The sequence below is a fragment of the Amphiprion ocellaris genome, chromosome 15 (genome assembly GCF_022539595.1).
Source record: "Amphiprion ocellaris isolate individual 3 ecotype Okinawa chromosome 15, ASM2253959v1, whole genome shotgun sequence".
NCBI lineage: Eukaryota > Metazoa > Chordata > Actinopteri > Pomacentridae > Amphiprion > Amphiprion ocellaris.
In genome coordinates, this window is record NC_072780.1 from 15,438,939 (window position 1) to 15,454,117 (window position 15,179).

Consider the following 15,179-nt stretch of genomic DNA (forward strand, 5'->3'; position numbering starts at 1 on the left):
TTATATAAAATTTATCATCCTACAGTTCTCATAAACACGGCTGTTAGTGATACAGATCAAAACAGTTCTTTGTGCCAGGCTGTGAAAATGTTTATTTCTCCGGTAATGGTTGACATTTTTGCATCAAGGTCAATTAGAGCTGCCTCACTTTGAGATCAGGCCTCAAGTGGCCAATTGAGGAATTGCAGATTTTGCCATGTTCAGCCCTGGAAGTTATCGCATGAGTGAAACCAGCACGAGTAAGAAGTCCTGATTTTGTCTTCTCATAGAACAAAGAAATAAGCAATCTGAGCCAGGAGAGAGGGGTAGCTTTTGAAACCCTGTTGTTAAGATATAGTTTTATATGTATGTTATAAAATGATCATACGCATCCAAAACACTTTATCTCAAATTGACCGTTATGTAAGAGAATAAAGCAGCTTCTATGTTGCTGTTAACGATCATATCATGAACAGTAAAGAAGGTAGGCACAGGCTTTCACCGAGAAATATAATTTACTGAGCTATATTTGGCAACATTCAGCATAAAGCATACTTGTAAATTTTATCATTGACAAGTCTCAAGGCAAAGTCCACTGTTTTTTACCAGTTTCTTAAAATGAGTGAAGGATTCAATCTATGTAGAGCTACAGATCTCACCGCCCAAGGGCTAAATGTTCATGGTTTTGCCTTTAATTTTACCCCAGGCCATTTCTTTGACGACAAATAATTTAGGAATATACAGCCAATAAGAAGAAACATGTTACAATAAAGGTCGACAACCTTATTATCTCAGGTAATGATGGGTTTAAGTGCTGTCACAAAAACATTTACTCAAGTTACCTCTGGATTTCTGGACGTCTGGGTTAGCTGCCCTCTTTCACTATTAACCAGAAAAGAACGTATGTCCACTATCTGTGATGAAACAGAGACCAAAGTGTCAACAATATGTATGATGTATGAATATCAGCATTATACATCTTATCAAAAATAGAAGGCAACTGGAAATAGTGTTTACTTTAAGTTAAAAGTAGCAACTAAATCCTAAATTTTACAATGAAATCATCCTTCCTCACTTTCTTTTCAAACCCAGTAACTTGGTTGCCAGCAGATACAAAGATGTTCTTCTCAAGGAGCAAGGTTATTAAAGTTAACCAAAATTAAACTGAAGTTATGTACGAGAAAAACATTTCAGTTGACTAAAATTAAAATAAAAACTACCTTTAGAGGGAAGGAGAACTGACTGGAACAACACCGTGTACTTTTATGACTAAAATAACAGAAAAATTTTCAGAATGTGTTTTTGTATCTGTTTGGTCAGTAATGTCAGTGCAATAGGTTGAGAAAACTGCTTTTACAAAGTGGTATGTTTATATTATTATACCTATTCTGAACTCCTTAAATCATGCCCATGAAAAATATCCATTTTATACTGCTATTTTTTCTTAAAATCCTAAATCTTATCTTGAAACGAATGAAAACTAAACTAAAATTGACCATTTTTAAGCAATAAAAACTAAACTGAAACTAAACTACATTTAAAATATAATGTGAAAATGAAAAATATCACATTGTAATTACTCTGCCTTGGAGGTCTCATCTTAGTAAAACTCTACTGAGCAAATAACTGCCTCGGCTACCGTACACAATTAGAGCCAGTTCTATTCACATATTCCACATGCTCGTCGTCATCATTGGCGCCTGCACCTATCTACCCTGTTATCAGCTCCAGGGATACACAACAATATGACTTGCAGGAGTGGCTGAGTTGGAAAACATAATGGCAGGTGAGGTACACCTGTGGACTAAAACGATTTTCCCGCTGTGAGAGGACAATGGAAATTACTGTGCCATTGTTTTTATGTTGCTATAAACCGCATGATGGCATAAAAGCAAAAGAGCAGAGTACACTCTTGCTAATCTATAAACAGAACCAGATAAAGTGAGAGATCATAAACCTGTCAAAGCCTTGCCAAGTGTGTACAATAATCCCTCAGTTGCGCTTCCAAGTACAGTAGTGTAACATCCAGGATTCAGTGGTCGCCATGAGACTGGTACTTCCTAACCCAGGACTGGAAGACCGGATCTTCAGCCATGAAGATCTGGAGAGGATGGAAAAGGAGGAGGCTGAGGACAGACCTAAGTGGGACAACAAAGCCCAGTACATATTAACATGTGTGGGTTTCTGCATTGGGATTGGCAATGTATGGCGGTTTCCTTACTTGTGTCAAAGTCACGGAGGAGGTAAGCTCAGATCAAAATGGTGAAGGGACATGTTAATACGATCTGGAGTGATGAACAAATCAGTGTGGTCTGACTGCTGGACATTGAGTTGTTTTTCTATCATTCCAAAAACATTTTCCCGGACAGACTTATTGTAACAGGGCAGAATTAGTCTTTACGCACCCACAGAAAGGCCAATGTTGATTCCAAATATCCACAATCTGTCTTTTAAATACTTGGTCTTTGTACATGTACAGTAATTGGGTTTCTTTTCCAAATCGGTTGTGTTATATGAATTTTAAATGTTACAGAATAAGCTGCAGAGCATTTTAAAGTTTACTCTAACCATGAAATCTCATCATTTTCTGTGATTTTTTTTTTTTTTAAAAACTTGATGTTCAAGCTCTTATCTCATGTTGATGTCATGGAAAATAGAAATAATTCCATGTTTGGGATCATGTACACAGGAAATTAAAGATAGCAAAGATGACCTTGTGAAAGTTGAAAAAAAAATTCACAAGATTGTATAACAACCCATTATAACCATAAAATTTATATTTCATTACCTTGACTTAGTTGCCAGAACTTGCCACAATGTTTTTGTAAGTGGAAAATAACATTTAGGTATTGCTCATTGTCTGTAGCTGCTGAGCTAAGGGGTTTGACTGACCCTGCATGTCATCATAAACTAGCAAAATAGAGCAGCTTGGAAATTTGGACCAGTCAACTACACACAAAAAGGCAGTTCAAGAACTTCATTAAACTTGTCTGAAGACACCAAAGATATGTAACTGTTGCTACACCATCTTCAGGTATGCTCAAAGTGTGCTCAGTGGACTGTGTTCCATCCATGTACAGTGGATTGGGGTCTATGTATTCTACATACACTTAAAGCATAGTCTTCATGTGGATGCATTTCGGGCTAGAACTGGATGTCTGTGGAGAGGTCCTTACAGATTCTTACAAATTTTGGGAGATGACAAAATTTGAGCCATGTGGACCCTTCCAGATGCATAAAGTCTAACATTGGTATTAAACCTTGATTATACTCCCTTGGAGATGGACAGCTGTGGACACCTCAGATGTTCAGTTGTTGTTATTACACTACTTTTTTTAGATTGACCAATAAAGATTGATTGACTTTTTAGTTGGAGGACTTCATTCCGTACATGCACGATAGTTCAGCATCTGCATGTGGCGCACAGACAAACTATTGTGCTGCAGATTAGTTACGTGGATCCATGGAAGATGCAAGGAGTCTAAAAATCACATGAAGATGGCCCAGATGTCAAAGCCAGGAGCCAGTAACACCAACTGTACCTACCAGCCTTCTGCAGGGACAAAACACTGCAAAGCAAAAATGCACTAAGAGACAGACAGGACAGTTTTACAGATCAGACTCTTTAGTCTATGCTGTAAAGAGATTTTATTTACCTGTGAATGCATTGTCATGTTTGGAATGTTGGAAAGACTCCTTATTTCTACAAATGTTGTGCTGATTATTGAACATTTTCCAGGTGCCTTTCTGATCCCCTACCTGATCCTGCTGGTACTAGAGGGAATGCCTCTACTGCTGCTGGAGTTTGCTATCGGCCAGCGTCTCAGAAAAGGCAGTGTGGGGGTTTGGAGGGCCATCAACCCCTACCTAACTGGTGTTGGTAAGTATTAAGACTATAAGAATTTGCACCCATAGGAGTGAAAACAAAACAAGTGTTGGTACCAAAGGGACACTAATGAATATCTGGCTCCTTGTAAGTGTGGTGTAAGTAATGATGTTCTCCTGCAGGAATCGCCTCCATGCTGGTGTCTTTACTGATTGGACTTTACTACAACACCTTAATAGCCTGGATCCTGTGGTATTTCTTCAACTCCTTTCAAGACCCGCTGCCTTGGGCCCAGTGTCCTCTCAATGAAAATAGGACAGGTATTTGAAAACACATATGCAAACATTTAAACTGATTAACCTATCAATCTCCACTGAAAACAACTGACTGCTTAATGTTTCTTCAGAATTTGTATCAGAGTGTCAACGCAGCACCACTGTGGATTATTACTTTTACCGAGTGACCTTGAACAGCTCGCCTTCCATAGCTGAGTCTGGAGGACTCCAGTGGCAGATAGTGCTCTGTCTGTTAGCTGCCTGGACAGTCATCTGTATCTGCTATATACGGGGGATCAGTACTTCAGGAAAGGTTTATTGAACTTGTAGTCAAAACCTAAGTATTTCTCAATGACTGCTATTAGTATTATTTACATATTTTTTATATCTTGTCATGACCTCAGGCAGTGTACGTCACAGCCATCCTGCCTTACATAGTGCTGGCCATCTTCCTGATCCGAGGACTTACGCTCAAAGGCTCCCTGACTGGACTAAAGTACCTCTTTACACCAGATGTATGTTTCACATTTTTATCACCCAAAGAAATTTGGAAATGTCCTAATACTCACAGAGTCACATCACACTCTATGTCTTGATCCTGCAGGTGGACGAGTTGATGAATCCACAAACTTGGCTGGATGCAGGTGCCCAGGTCTTTTACGCCTTTAGCATAGCATGGGGAGGACTCATCTCCTTCTCAAGCTACAACCCTGTCCAGTAAGAGACATTTTAAAGTGTTTTTTAACCACACAACAGTTTAGCTAAAGTTTAACTCTCAGACATGGTATGTTCTCAAGCTTTTTCCTTTTTTCTTTCTCCAAGCAACAACTGCATGCAAGATGCTGTGATCCTGTCCATTATAACTGGCCTCACTTCAATCTATGCTGCCACAGTCACCTATACCATCATTGGCTTCAGGGCTACTCAGAAATATGAAAACTGTATCAGTGAGTGAGTATTCACAAAACATGGGACTTCCGTATTTTCTAACAGAGCATTCACAGACCACTGCTTAATTCACAATTTGTGATCAAATGTTATACAAACAGGTCACCCCAACACCAAAACCAAGTTTGGAGATACCAGTGATGCTTTATGATAAACTGACATGCAAATGTCCAATTTTCTAACCATATGCATATTAAATGACAAAATATTAACTGGATTTGTGACACTCACTCCATATTTACTAAAATTTCCCATATTTACTACCTAGAAACATCATGACATTATTGAATGCATTTAATCTTCCTGAGGACAGCATCACTACAAGCAACTACGACACAGCCTTGAATCACCTGAACAGCTCCTCTCCTGATATTATTCTTGGACTGGATTTCAAAACCTGTGACATGCAGAAACTTCTCAGTGAGGTGACTATCTTGATGAACATCAATCAGATCTTCATGTTATTAGCATTTTTTTTTAAAATTCTAATGTGCATTGTGTTTTTTCCAGGGAGTGGAGGGAACAGGTCTGGCCTTCATTGTTTTTACAGAAGCCATCATCAACATGCCTGGTTCCCCAGTCTGGTCTGTCCTCTTCTTCATCATGCTTCTCTGTCTGGGAATCTCAACCCTGTTTGGCAACATTGAGGGAGTGGTGGTCCCCTTGAGAGACTTGAATGTGTTACCCAAAAAATGGCCCCAAGAAGCACTGACTGGTATTCTGTTTTGTCGCTAAAACAACCAATACACAGTGTATATATAAGATGGATGTAGTGTTGATCCTGTCACCCATTAATTTTTGGACTACTTTTTACAGCTCTGGTTAAAAAACGTGGCTGTTGCCATAGCTTGCTGTTTGAAACTAGATGTAATAAATGAGGGGTGGCTCTGACTGAGAAGTCCAGGACACTACATAGAGCAATATGGTAGCATCCTCAATCACAACGTAGTCCCACCCTATAGCATATCCTGCTTTACGGTTTGCTTTATTTTAAATGAAATTATTATTCAAAAAATGAACACCGTGTTGTATTGAAGAAGGTGTGAAGCTAGTAATCGAGCCCATGAACACATTTGAAAAATATGTACTGACATAATAATTCAAGTCAAAGTAGGGAAATTTTTCCTTAGATTTCCTTACAATCTGACTTCTTTTCGCAACCACAGGAGTTGGCCCCTGCTGGCCATTGAAAAGAATACAGATTTGAGGCACTTCCAAATTGGCTTCACTTTTCAGACCTGGAAATTACATCCATCTTTTGTATAGGTTCCAAACTAATGCACCATCCATGCAACCACAAATGAACTGATTGCCTGGATTGTGTCTTAACACCAGTTCCCTTGTCTTTGTGTCTTTCAGGAGTTACATGTGCTGTTGCCTTCGTCATTACCCTTTTGTTTGCACAGCATTCAGGAATTTACTGGGTAACTCTCTTCGATAATTTTGCTGGATCTGTTCCACTGCTGACCATTGGATTGTTTGAGATGATAGCTGTTGCTTACATCTACGGCATAGACAGGTTAGTCCGCACAGCATCTCTATTTGTCAATTATATGATGTTGCTGGGCATAAAACACAATTACACAAATTGACAGACATCTTTTGCCTGAATATCCAGCTGCTTTGCTTAAATGGTCAGTCATCAAAATCACTGACAATGATCCTATCTTCACATATAGTTATATCTGCAATATTTAAAAAAATAAGAAATGATAGTCTAATATTAAAGATGCCTGTTCATGGTGACAGATGTACAGGTAGTCGTAATTCGAAGTTACAAAATGGTTTTAACAGGCTTCCCTTTTCTTTGTTTTGTTTTACAGCCTGCAACTTTACTGTGCATTGATTCATCTCTTTATATTGCATCAATTGGATTACAAGTCCTTGTTGTTTTGTAATCCATAAATTCTTTCTTCTCTGTTGTTAGAAGAAAATTGAGTGTTCACATGATCATATATCTCTGTGCTAAGTTTCAGTAGTTTTCTACTTGCCTGTACACTCGCAAGAATGTATGTTGTAACCACATTGCCACACATGCAGCTTACAGTCACAACACACATACACCTCACCTGCTAAACATTCTCATTCTCACGAGAAAATTCTTCTTCTCACACCACACATATGTTTTGTCTCAGAGCGTGGGACCGCCCCACCCTCTGCTTTTTTGTAACCTATGCTTTATTATAAATAAAGGGATAAGGAACTGCTCGGCGCGTCTCTGCCTCAGAACGTGAGCTGAGCAGGGTGCCCTTGTACAAGAAATCTCTTTGTCTGTGTTTGATCTGTTTTCTCTCCTCTCAGTTCTGTGATCCAGGTTGGAGTCAGCCCGCTGGAGGCGGTAATCCTCTGACATAATTCTTGGTCCTTCGAGCCGGATTCGAACCAGCGACCTAAGGATCAAGAATTATGTCAGAGGATTACCGCCTCCAGCGGGCTGACTCCAACCTGGATCACAGAACTGAGAGGAGAGAAAACAGATCAAACACAGACAAAGAGATTTCTTGTACAAGGGCACCCTGCTCAGCTCACGTTCTGAGGCAGAGACGCGCCGAGCAGTTCCTTATCCCTTTATTTATAATAAAGCATAGGTTACAAAAAAGCAGAGGGTGGGGCGGTCCCACGCTCTGAGACAAAACATATGTGTGGTGTGAGAAGAAGAATTTTCTCGTGAGAATGAGAATGTTTAGCAGGTGAGGTGTATGTGTGTTGTGACTGTAAGCTGCATGTGTGGCAATGTGGTTACAACATACATTCTTGCGAGTGTACAGGCAAGTAGAAAACTACTGAAACTTAGCACAGAGATATATGATCATGTGAACACTCAATTTTCTTCTAACATCTGTGTTGCTGCTATTTTGGCCTTGATCACACTGTAAAGCTGTAAAAATCTCAGGGTGGTACTTTACTGACTACATAAAGTTATATATCAAAATGTAATTTCAAATGATCTTATCTGGCAGGTTCAACGAGGACATCAAGTTCATGATTGGACATAAGCCCTCCATCTTCTGGCAGATTTCGTGGACGTTCATCAGTCCCGTCATCATTCTGGTTATCTTAGTATTCTACGTGGTGACTCAAGCCCAAAAAGAGCTCACCTACTTAGTCTGGGACCCCGACTCGGTAAGCTCACATAAAATTAACCTGTGCTCATACACATTTTCAATCGGTGCAGAAGAATTTGTATACAGTGCCTATAAAAAGTATCCCTCTCACTAACATAACAGACTCTTTGATTTCAAAATAAAAATTTTTTTAACAAAGTAATGTCAATTAATTAAAAATCTAAAGTATAGAATAATTGATTGCAGATGCATTCACTACATTCGATTCAGTGTTTAGTAGATGTGCCTTTGCCCAGAAATACATCCCTGATTCTGTGTAAATAGGTCTCAATCAGTTTTGCACATCTGAACATTGCAATTTTTCATCATTTTTCATTGCAGAACTAATCAGCCTCTGTCAGGTTACACAAGGATCGTGACTGAACAGAATTTTTCAAGTCCAATGACAAATTCTCAGTTCAACTGAGGTCTGGACTCTGACTTCACTATTCCAGAACATTCACCTTGTTGGCTTTGGCTGTATGCTTCTGGTCATTGTCTTGCTGGAAATCAAATCTTCTCTCAAGTCTCAGTTCTCTTGCAGACTGCATCAGATTGTCCTCTAGGACATCCATATACTTTGCTGCATTCATTTTGACATCATGACGCTGCCACCACCATGCTTTACAGCGGGGATGGTGTGTTTGTAATGATGTGCAGAGTTTGGTGTTTGACAAACATAGCATCTAGTCTGATCAAGGAACCTTTATTTAGTTAGCTTCAGAGTTTCCCATATGCTTTCTGGCAAACTCTAGTCAGGATTTAATCAGAATTTTTCAGCAGTCGCTTTCTCTTTGCCATCTCCCATAAAGTTTTGACTGGTGAAAAATAGACACCAGTAGTTGTATGCACAGTGTGTTGCATCTTAGCCACTGAAGCTTCCAACTCCTTCAGACGAGTCATAGGTGTCTTGGTGGCCTTCCTCACTGATCTCTGTCTTACACGGTCACTCAGTTTTTGAGAATGACCTGCTTTAGGCTTTAGGCAGATGTACACATGCCACATTCCTTGCATTTCTCAATGATGGATTTACCTATGGAAATACCAAGGAATATTCAGTGACTAGGACATTTTCTTGTATCCATCTCCTGACAAGTAACTATTTCGCAGAGTTGTCTGGAGTGTTCTTTCATCTTCATGGTGTAGTTATAGCCAGGAGTACTGCTTCACCAGTGACCGGATTTTGTAGATACAGATGTCTTTACATTACAATCACCTGAGACACATTCATTACACTCAGATGAGCTCAGTTTCACTAACTGTGTGATTTCTAGAACCATTTGGCTACACCTGTGTTGAATTAGGTGAGTCACTTATGTAATAACTTACTTTATATTTTATATTTTTTATTAACTGACAATACTTTTTAGAAACCAGTTTTCACTTTGAGATAAAAAAGCTATTTCTTTTTCTAAATAGTTATAAAAAAAAAAGCCACGATTCAATGCTAAAGAGCAATAAAAAGGAAAAACTTTCAAGTGGGGTCAATACTTTTTATAGGCCTTGTGAAGATGCATTTGTGATATGTCAAACATTTTTTATGGCAAGTAAGCAGTAGTAGTAAAAGTGCAGCATAAAATGGTAACGTGTTGAGTGTCATTATACTCTTTTGTGGTTTACAGGATAAGTTTCCATCTCTGGCATCCGTACCTTACCCTTCATGGATCAATGCAGTCATCTTTCTTTTGGCAGGAGTCCCCAGTCTGACAGTACCTCTGTATGCATTATGGAGGCTGGTCATTGTGACCTGCAAGAAAAAGAAAAAAAAGAGTGAAAAAATCATCCAACTATCTTAATTTTCATTAAACAAGTCAGAATGCAATAAAATGCTAGGTTAGTTCATTTGTTATGTTGCTGTAAATGGTAAATGGCCTGCAAATACAGTAGGCAGAGCTTTTTCCAAAGTGGTGAAAAAAGCACTTTGTAATGGTTTTGCATCATTCACCCACACGCTCACAACAACAGCAGCAGACCTGCAATGCAGGTGGTTTGCCTGCCATCAGAAGCAACTTTGGGCTCAGTGCCCAAGGACTCTGGCACATGGAGGAGCTGAAGATCGAACCTCCACCCCTTGGACTAATGGACAGACGGCTCCATCTCTTGAGCTGCAGTTCCTCATTAATGAACATCATCTTTAACTTTATTTAAATTACTACTGTAAAAAGTGGCTTGCCTATTTATATTGAACTTTTATTGATGCACTTTAATAAAATGCTCACACAATGTATCTACTCATGTTTTGTGCAATTTCATCCCTACCTTCTATTATAGCTTTCTTTTTTAAAGAAAAAGACACAACATGCTGTTTCCCAATTCCATTCCATACCTAGAGATACATTATATTACATGAATATAGGTTTGTGTGAGTTTTGGCATTGTAATAAGCATGAATTGTTGCTTGACTCTCAAAACCTGGCCCGTTATCACTGTTGATGACTAAAGGGATTCCCCATCGGTGAATAATCTCTGTGAGCAGTGCCTTTGCTACTGCTTTTGCATCCTATTTCTCAGAGGGAAACACTTCAACCCATCAATTCAATCAATTCAAATGGCTTGTGAGGTGAACTATGACCTGCAGGTGGCATGCGAGTGGCACTTGAAGCATTGTTTGCTGCACACATATCTTACAATAGTCCAGTGCAAATGTTGTAAAACCTCTGGTGTACCATACTGAGTTGATGGCAGGGTTAGTGTTAGGTGTGTGAGCATCACATTTAATAACAGAAATGGCTGCAGGGAGAAGAACAGCCTCAAGCAATAAAGACACAAGTCGGTGATGTGAGATGGGTTTGCTAGATGAAGTGAGGAAGCCCCTGTGTTTCCAGAGGGTCCCAAAATCACAAACTACGCCAAATGGGTAATGTGAGTCTGTGTAAATGTTTATAGAGACCTCAGAAGCCAGTTTACAGGCTTGAGTGAGTGCAACAAGTTCTGCTGATTGCGCAGAAAAATGTCATGGCAAACGGTCTGAAAACAATACCTCATGTTGTGTGACTACTGCAAAACCCACATGAATCAAACTGTTTCTGGGGAGTGCGACGCTGACCCATCAACAAAGAGCTCCATGTCAGCATTTTGCAGTGGAATTTTTTGAGTGATCCGGTCTTGGTGTGCTGTTCTGCTCCAGTACCTGTATGCAATCATGCGGTTCAAAATCTGCTTCAGTGGGAAGAAGATTAGCAGGATTAAAAAAATTGCACCTTTGCATATTAACATTAGGGAAAGCAAGGCAAGGCTATGTGATATCTCACGCCATTACTGTGCTGAGAGATGTTTTTTGTGTATGCAAAATCCTTTCAACAGCATGAGGAACCATGAGTGTGAGATTGCCATAACCCACCAAATCAAATGATGCAGTGACAGCTTTCTCTGCTGCAGCCACTGCATGGAGACACAGGGAGACCTACTGCTACTGAGTCCAGTTTGGTGGAGAATTGCCACTGGTCGTGTATGTGATGCCGAGGTTACGTAACTGTCTTTCTGGTCAACAAACTGAGTAAAAGGAATGTCAGGATTAGGTAATCCTGGAGTCAGTGCAGTCTGTAAGTCAATAGTCAATAAAGGCTTTTTCACCTTTGTCAGTTCAGGTAAGTCTGTCTTGTGCATAAAGATTATTACCATGAGTCATGGCAGAGAGAGGTGCCTCTCTTTCTGAACAGTCAGGGATCTGCTGTCTGCAATAATGATATCATGCCAAGGAAAGACAACATTTGTTTCTTTGTGATGGGTTTTGGAACAGATTGAATTGCATGTATTTGTTTGGGAAAGAGGGATTTGCTGTCAGCTGTGATCATGTCCCAAATATGTGACTGACGTTTGAACAAAGTGCATTTTTGGCAAACTTACTTTGTGGCCATTTTCTGATAGGTGTTTGAGCAGTACGAAGGTGTTTGTTTTGCATGGCTCTCACGAGTTCTCACAGATTAGGACATCGTCAGGATACTGTAACAAACAGAGCCGCAGGGGAGGCAGAGACTCTGCAAATTGTCTCTAAGGGCACCAAGAAAAACACTTGCCGATTCACAGAACCCTTGGGGGCATCAGGATCAGGTGTCAACCACACCCGTCAAAGGAAAATGCAAACCAGAATTGGCTATCCTTGTGAAATGAGACGTAAAAAAGGGTTAGCCAAGTCAATGACTGTGAAATGTGTTAGATTTGATGAGATCTGTGACAAAATTGTGTGAGAGTTTGCAACCTAAGGAGGGCGTGGATAGATCACGGCATTTATTGCCTTGAGCAACATCAACCTTAATCAAGACACAAATGTCTACAAGTTACCTAAGAGTGCCCCCTGGATTAACATTTCTCTACCCCACAAACAAACTAACCAGTTCCCCCAACTTGTGAGATGAAATTACTGACATTATTAAAGAACAAGAAAAACACTCAGAGAGCGCAGGCCTCCGGCAAGGCTGCTCATTCCTTGTATCATTTCCGACAGATAAGTCCCGATAAGTCCGTACCAGTCTATTTTTAGTACGATCGCAATCATGTGATCATCAGCAGGCAGCTGATGTAGTGTTCACTTGTAGTCATGACGCCGGTGCCGCTATCTCGCAATGATACAGAAGTCTTTTTTAAAAATCGTGCATCCAGACTATAATCTGCATCACTGACAAAATTTAATCAGTTGTTCCTTGTATCATTTCCAATGGATAAGTCTCGATAAGTCATGTGATCTTCAGCAGGCAGCTAAAGTAGTGTTCCCTTGACAGCTACTGTTATGCCTGTCATCTCGCAATGATACAGAAATCTTGAACAAATCTGTGGATCCAAACTATAAGCCAAAATCTAATCAATTGGTCCTTTTGACATTTCTGACCTTCCCTGAAAATTTCATCCAAATCCGTTAATCCATTCCACATTGGTAACAGAAAGACAGACAGACAGACAGACAGACAGACAGACAGACAGACAGACAGACAGACAAACCAATGCCGGTCGTCACATAACCTCCACCACGTTCCTTGGCAGAGGTAATAAAGGAGTAACAATGAATAATAAAGAAGAGTAATGCAGAATGAATATTTCAGGTGAAATGGCAGAGCTCCTATACCAAGCTCATGTTAAGAGGTCTGACACAGACAAAAACATAAAGCATAAGCTTATAGAAGTATCTGTCCCTCACACAGCAGGACGGATAACACAGAGTCTTCCGAGGAGTTTGTGAGACCTTGGTGATCGATGCTGGTCACAACATAATCATGTATCATGAAAAACAGAGAGAAAGTTACTCAGAGTCTGGCCTATTGTGATCCTGACTAAAAGTCAAAGTCCAGATGAATACAATTCCTTCAAGCATAAATGAAATTTTACTACAACATCTCCCAAGGATGCAGCCTCAGCCCACACTTCTACTCCTCCTACAAACATGACAGACATAAAACTATAACAATATATGCAGATGACACAACCAATGATGAGTCTGATAACAGACAATAATGATTCTGCATAGAGGCACTAGGTCCAAGCATTCTCCACATGGTGCTGGACCAATGCCCCGAGACTCAACTCCAACAAAACAAAAGAACTGACCTGGACCTAGGAAAAGGAACAAAACTGTTCACAGAGGATTTAACATCAGTGTAGTGGAGGTGGAGCAGGTCTCCAACTTCAAGTTCCTCGAGGTGCACATCTCAGAGGACCTGACCAGGAGAGCAAACACCACCCACCTCATCAAAAAGGCCCAGCTCTCTCCACTCAGGGTCTATGTACCCAGCCGGCCAGGCAGAAATCCGTGGACTTATGTTTGGGACTGAGACTTCTGCGCACACTACACCGCAGCCTTCTGCTTCAGGGTGACTCACATCTTTAAATGTTGCTGGCTTTGTGAATTGAACTGTTTGACAAACTGGCTCCACAAACTGTTTGTTTTGATGTTCGGGACTGTGGCAGCTGCATTTGTTACACGGCAGCCTATATTTGGGCTTTAACTGTTACGTAGTGGGCCATGGTTTGTTTTTTCTTTTTTTCTCTTTTTTAAGATAAGCCTAACAATTTTAATTGCTTGATAACCTGTCATCCCAAACTGTCTGAGGTGCCACCATGGTGGCCTGTCAGGATATTTTTTTCTCTTCTTTGTTTATATTTGTACAGTTAAATTACATATGTTAATTTATTCCTCTGATTGTAGTTCTGGAGTATTCTCTCTCTCTCTCTTTTCAGCCCTGTTCATTTAAACCCAGATTTTCCCCCTGTTCTTGAAGACAGCGCATTTTTCTTATGGTCTGAGAAGGGTATTTGTACTACAGGAGCCTTAATATCTGACAGCACTGTTAAATCCTTTTACCAACTACTTGAACAGCACAACCTTCCCTCCAGACATTTATGTAGGTATCTGCAGATCCGTAGCTTTGTCTCTTCAAAAGTAAGGTCGGTGGTGGGTTCTCTCGCTCTTCTATAGAAGAGGTACTGCAAGACCTTGAGCCGCAAAAACTGATAACCAGGTTCAATACAGTCTATGGTTCTATAATGCTGTGTCGCCTCCAGCAGAGGGCACTGGTCATTTTAAATTGCTCTGGGAGGCTGACCTGGGGGTAACAATCTCAGATGATGAGTGGGGTGATGTGTGTCTGAGCTCATCCGGCTGTTTGTCTACCAACAGAGGTAAGGTATCTCAATTCCAAAAAATTACTCATAGGCTCCAGATTACACCAGTGCTACAGAATAAATTTAATCCTCCAAATACTGTAATAAATGCAAGCTGTCAGAGGGTTCATACTACCATTTCGTCTTTGATTTCTGGAGAAAGGTTTGCAAAGAAAGCTTGCATCCTTGGATTACATCCTACACTGCACCTAAAACATTGTGTGCTGAGACTCCTTGATGTTCTTCTGTTTGGTGCCAGACAGTGTATCCTACTTCAGTTGATCTTGTGGGATTTCTATGATATTTCTAAATGGAGTTCTTATACTGTTTTTATACTAACGGCTTGCTTTTATAGAATCACATTCTTAATGTTTTGCACTGTTTATGATGATATTTTACACTGTCTATGAAGATGGAAAAATACTGGATGAGGGAGGTAAGAGTAAGAGTGGAAAA

At 40.1% G+C, this 15,179-nt stretch overlaps 1 protein-coding gene across 1 annotated transcript; it reads left to right on the top strand.

Moving 5' to 3' along the window:
- The first annotated feature begins 1,837 nt into the window (after positions 1-1,837).
- LOC111576126 (sodium-dependent neutral amino acid transporter B(0)AT1-like) lies at positions 1,838-10,359 on the top strand. Its single transcript, XM_023281660.3, has 12 exons — positions 1,838-2,222; positions 3,719-3,859; positions 3,988-4,125; positions 4,212-4,393; positions 4,485-4,595; positions 4,685-4,797; positions 4,903-5,031; positions 5,297-5,453; positions 5,539-5,743; positions 6,388-6,547; positions 7,989-8,151; positions 9,755-10,359. Exons 1-12 carry the CDS (start codon positions 2,024-2,026, stop codon positions 9,926-9,928), a joined length of 1,872 nt encoding a protein of 623 aa, XP_023137428.2. The 5' UTR covers positions 1,838-2,023; the 3' UTR covers positions 9,929-10,359.
- The last annotated feature ends 4,820 nt before the right edge of the window (positions 10,360-15,179 follow it).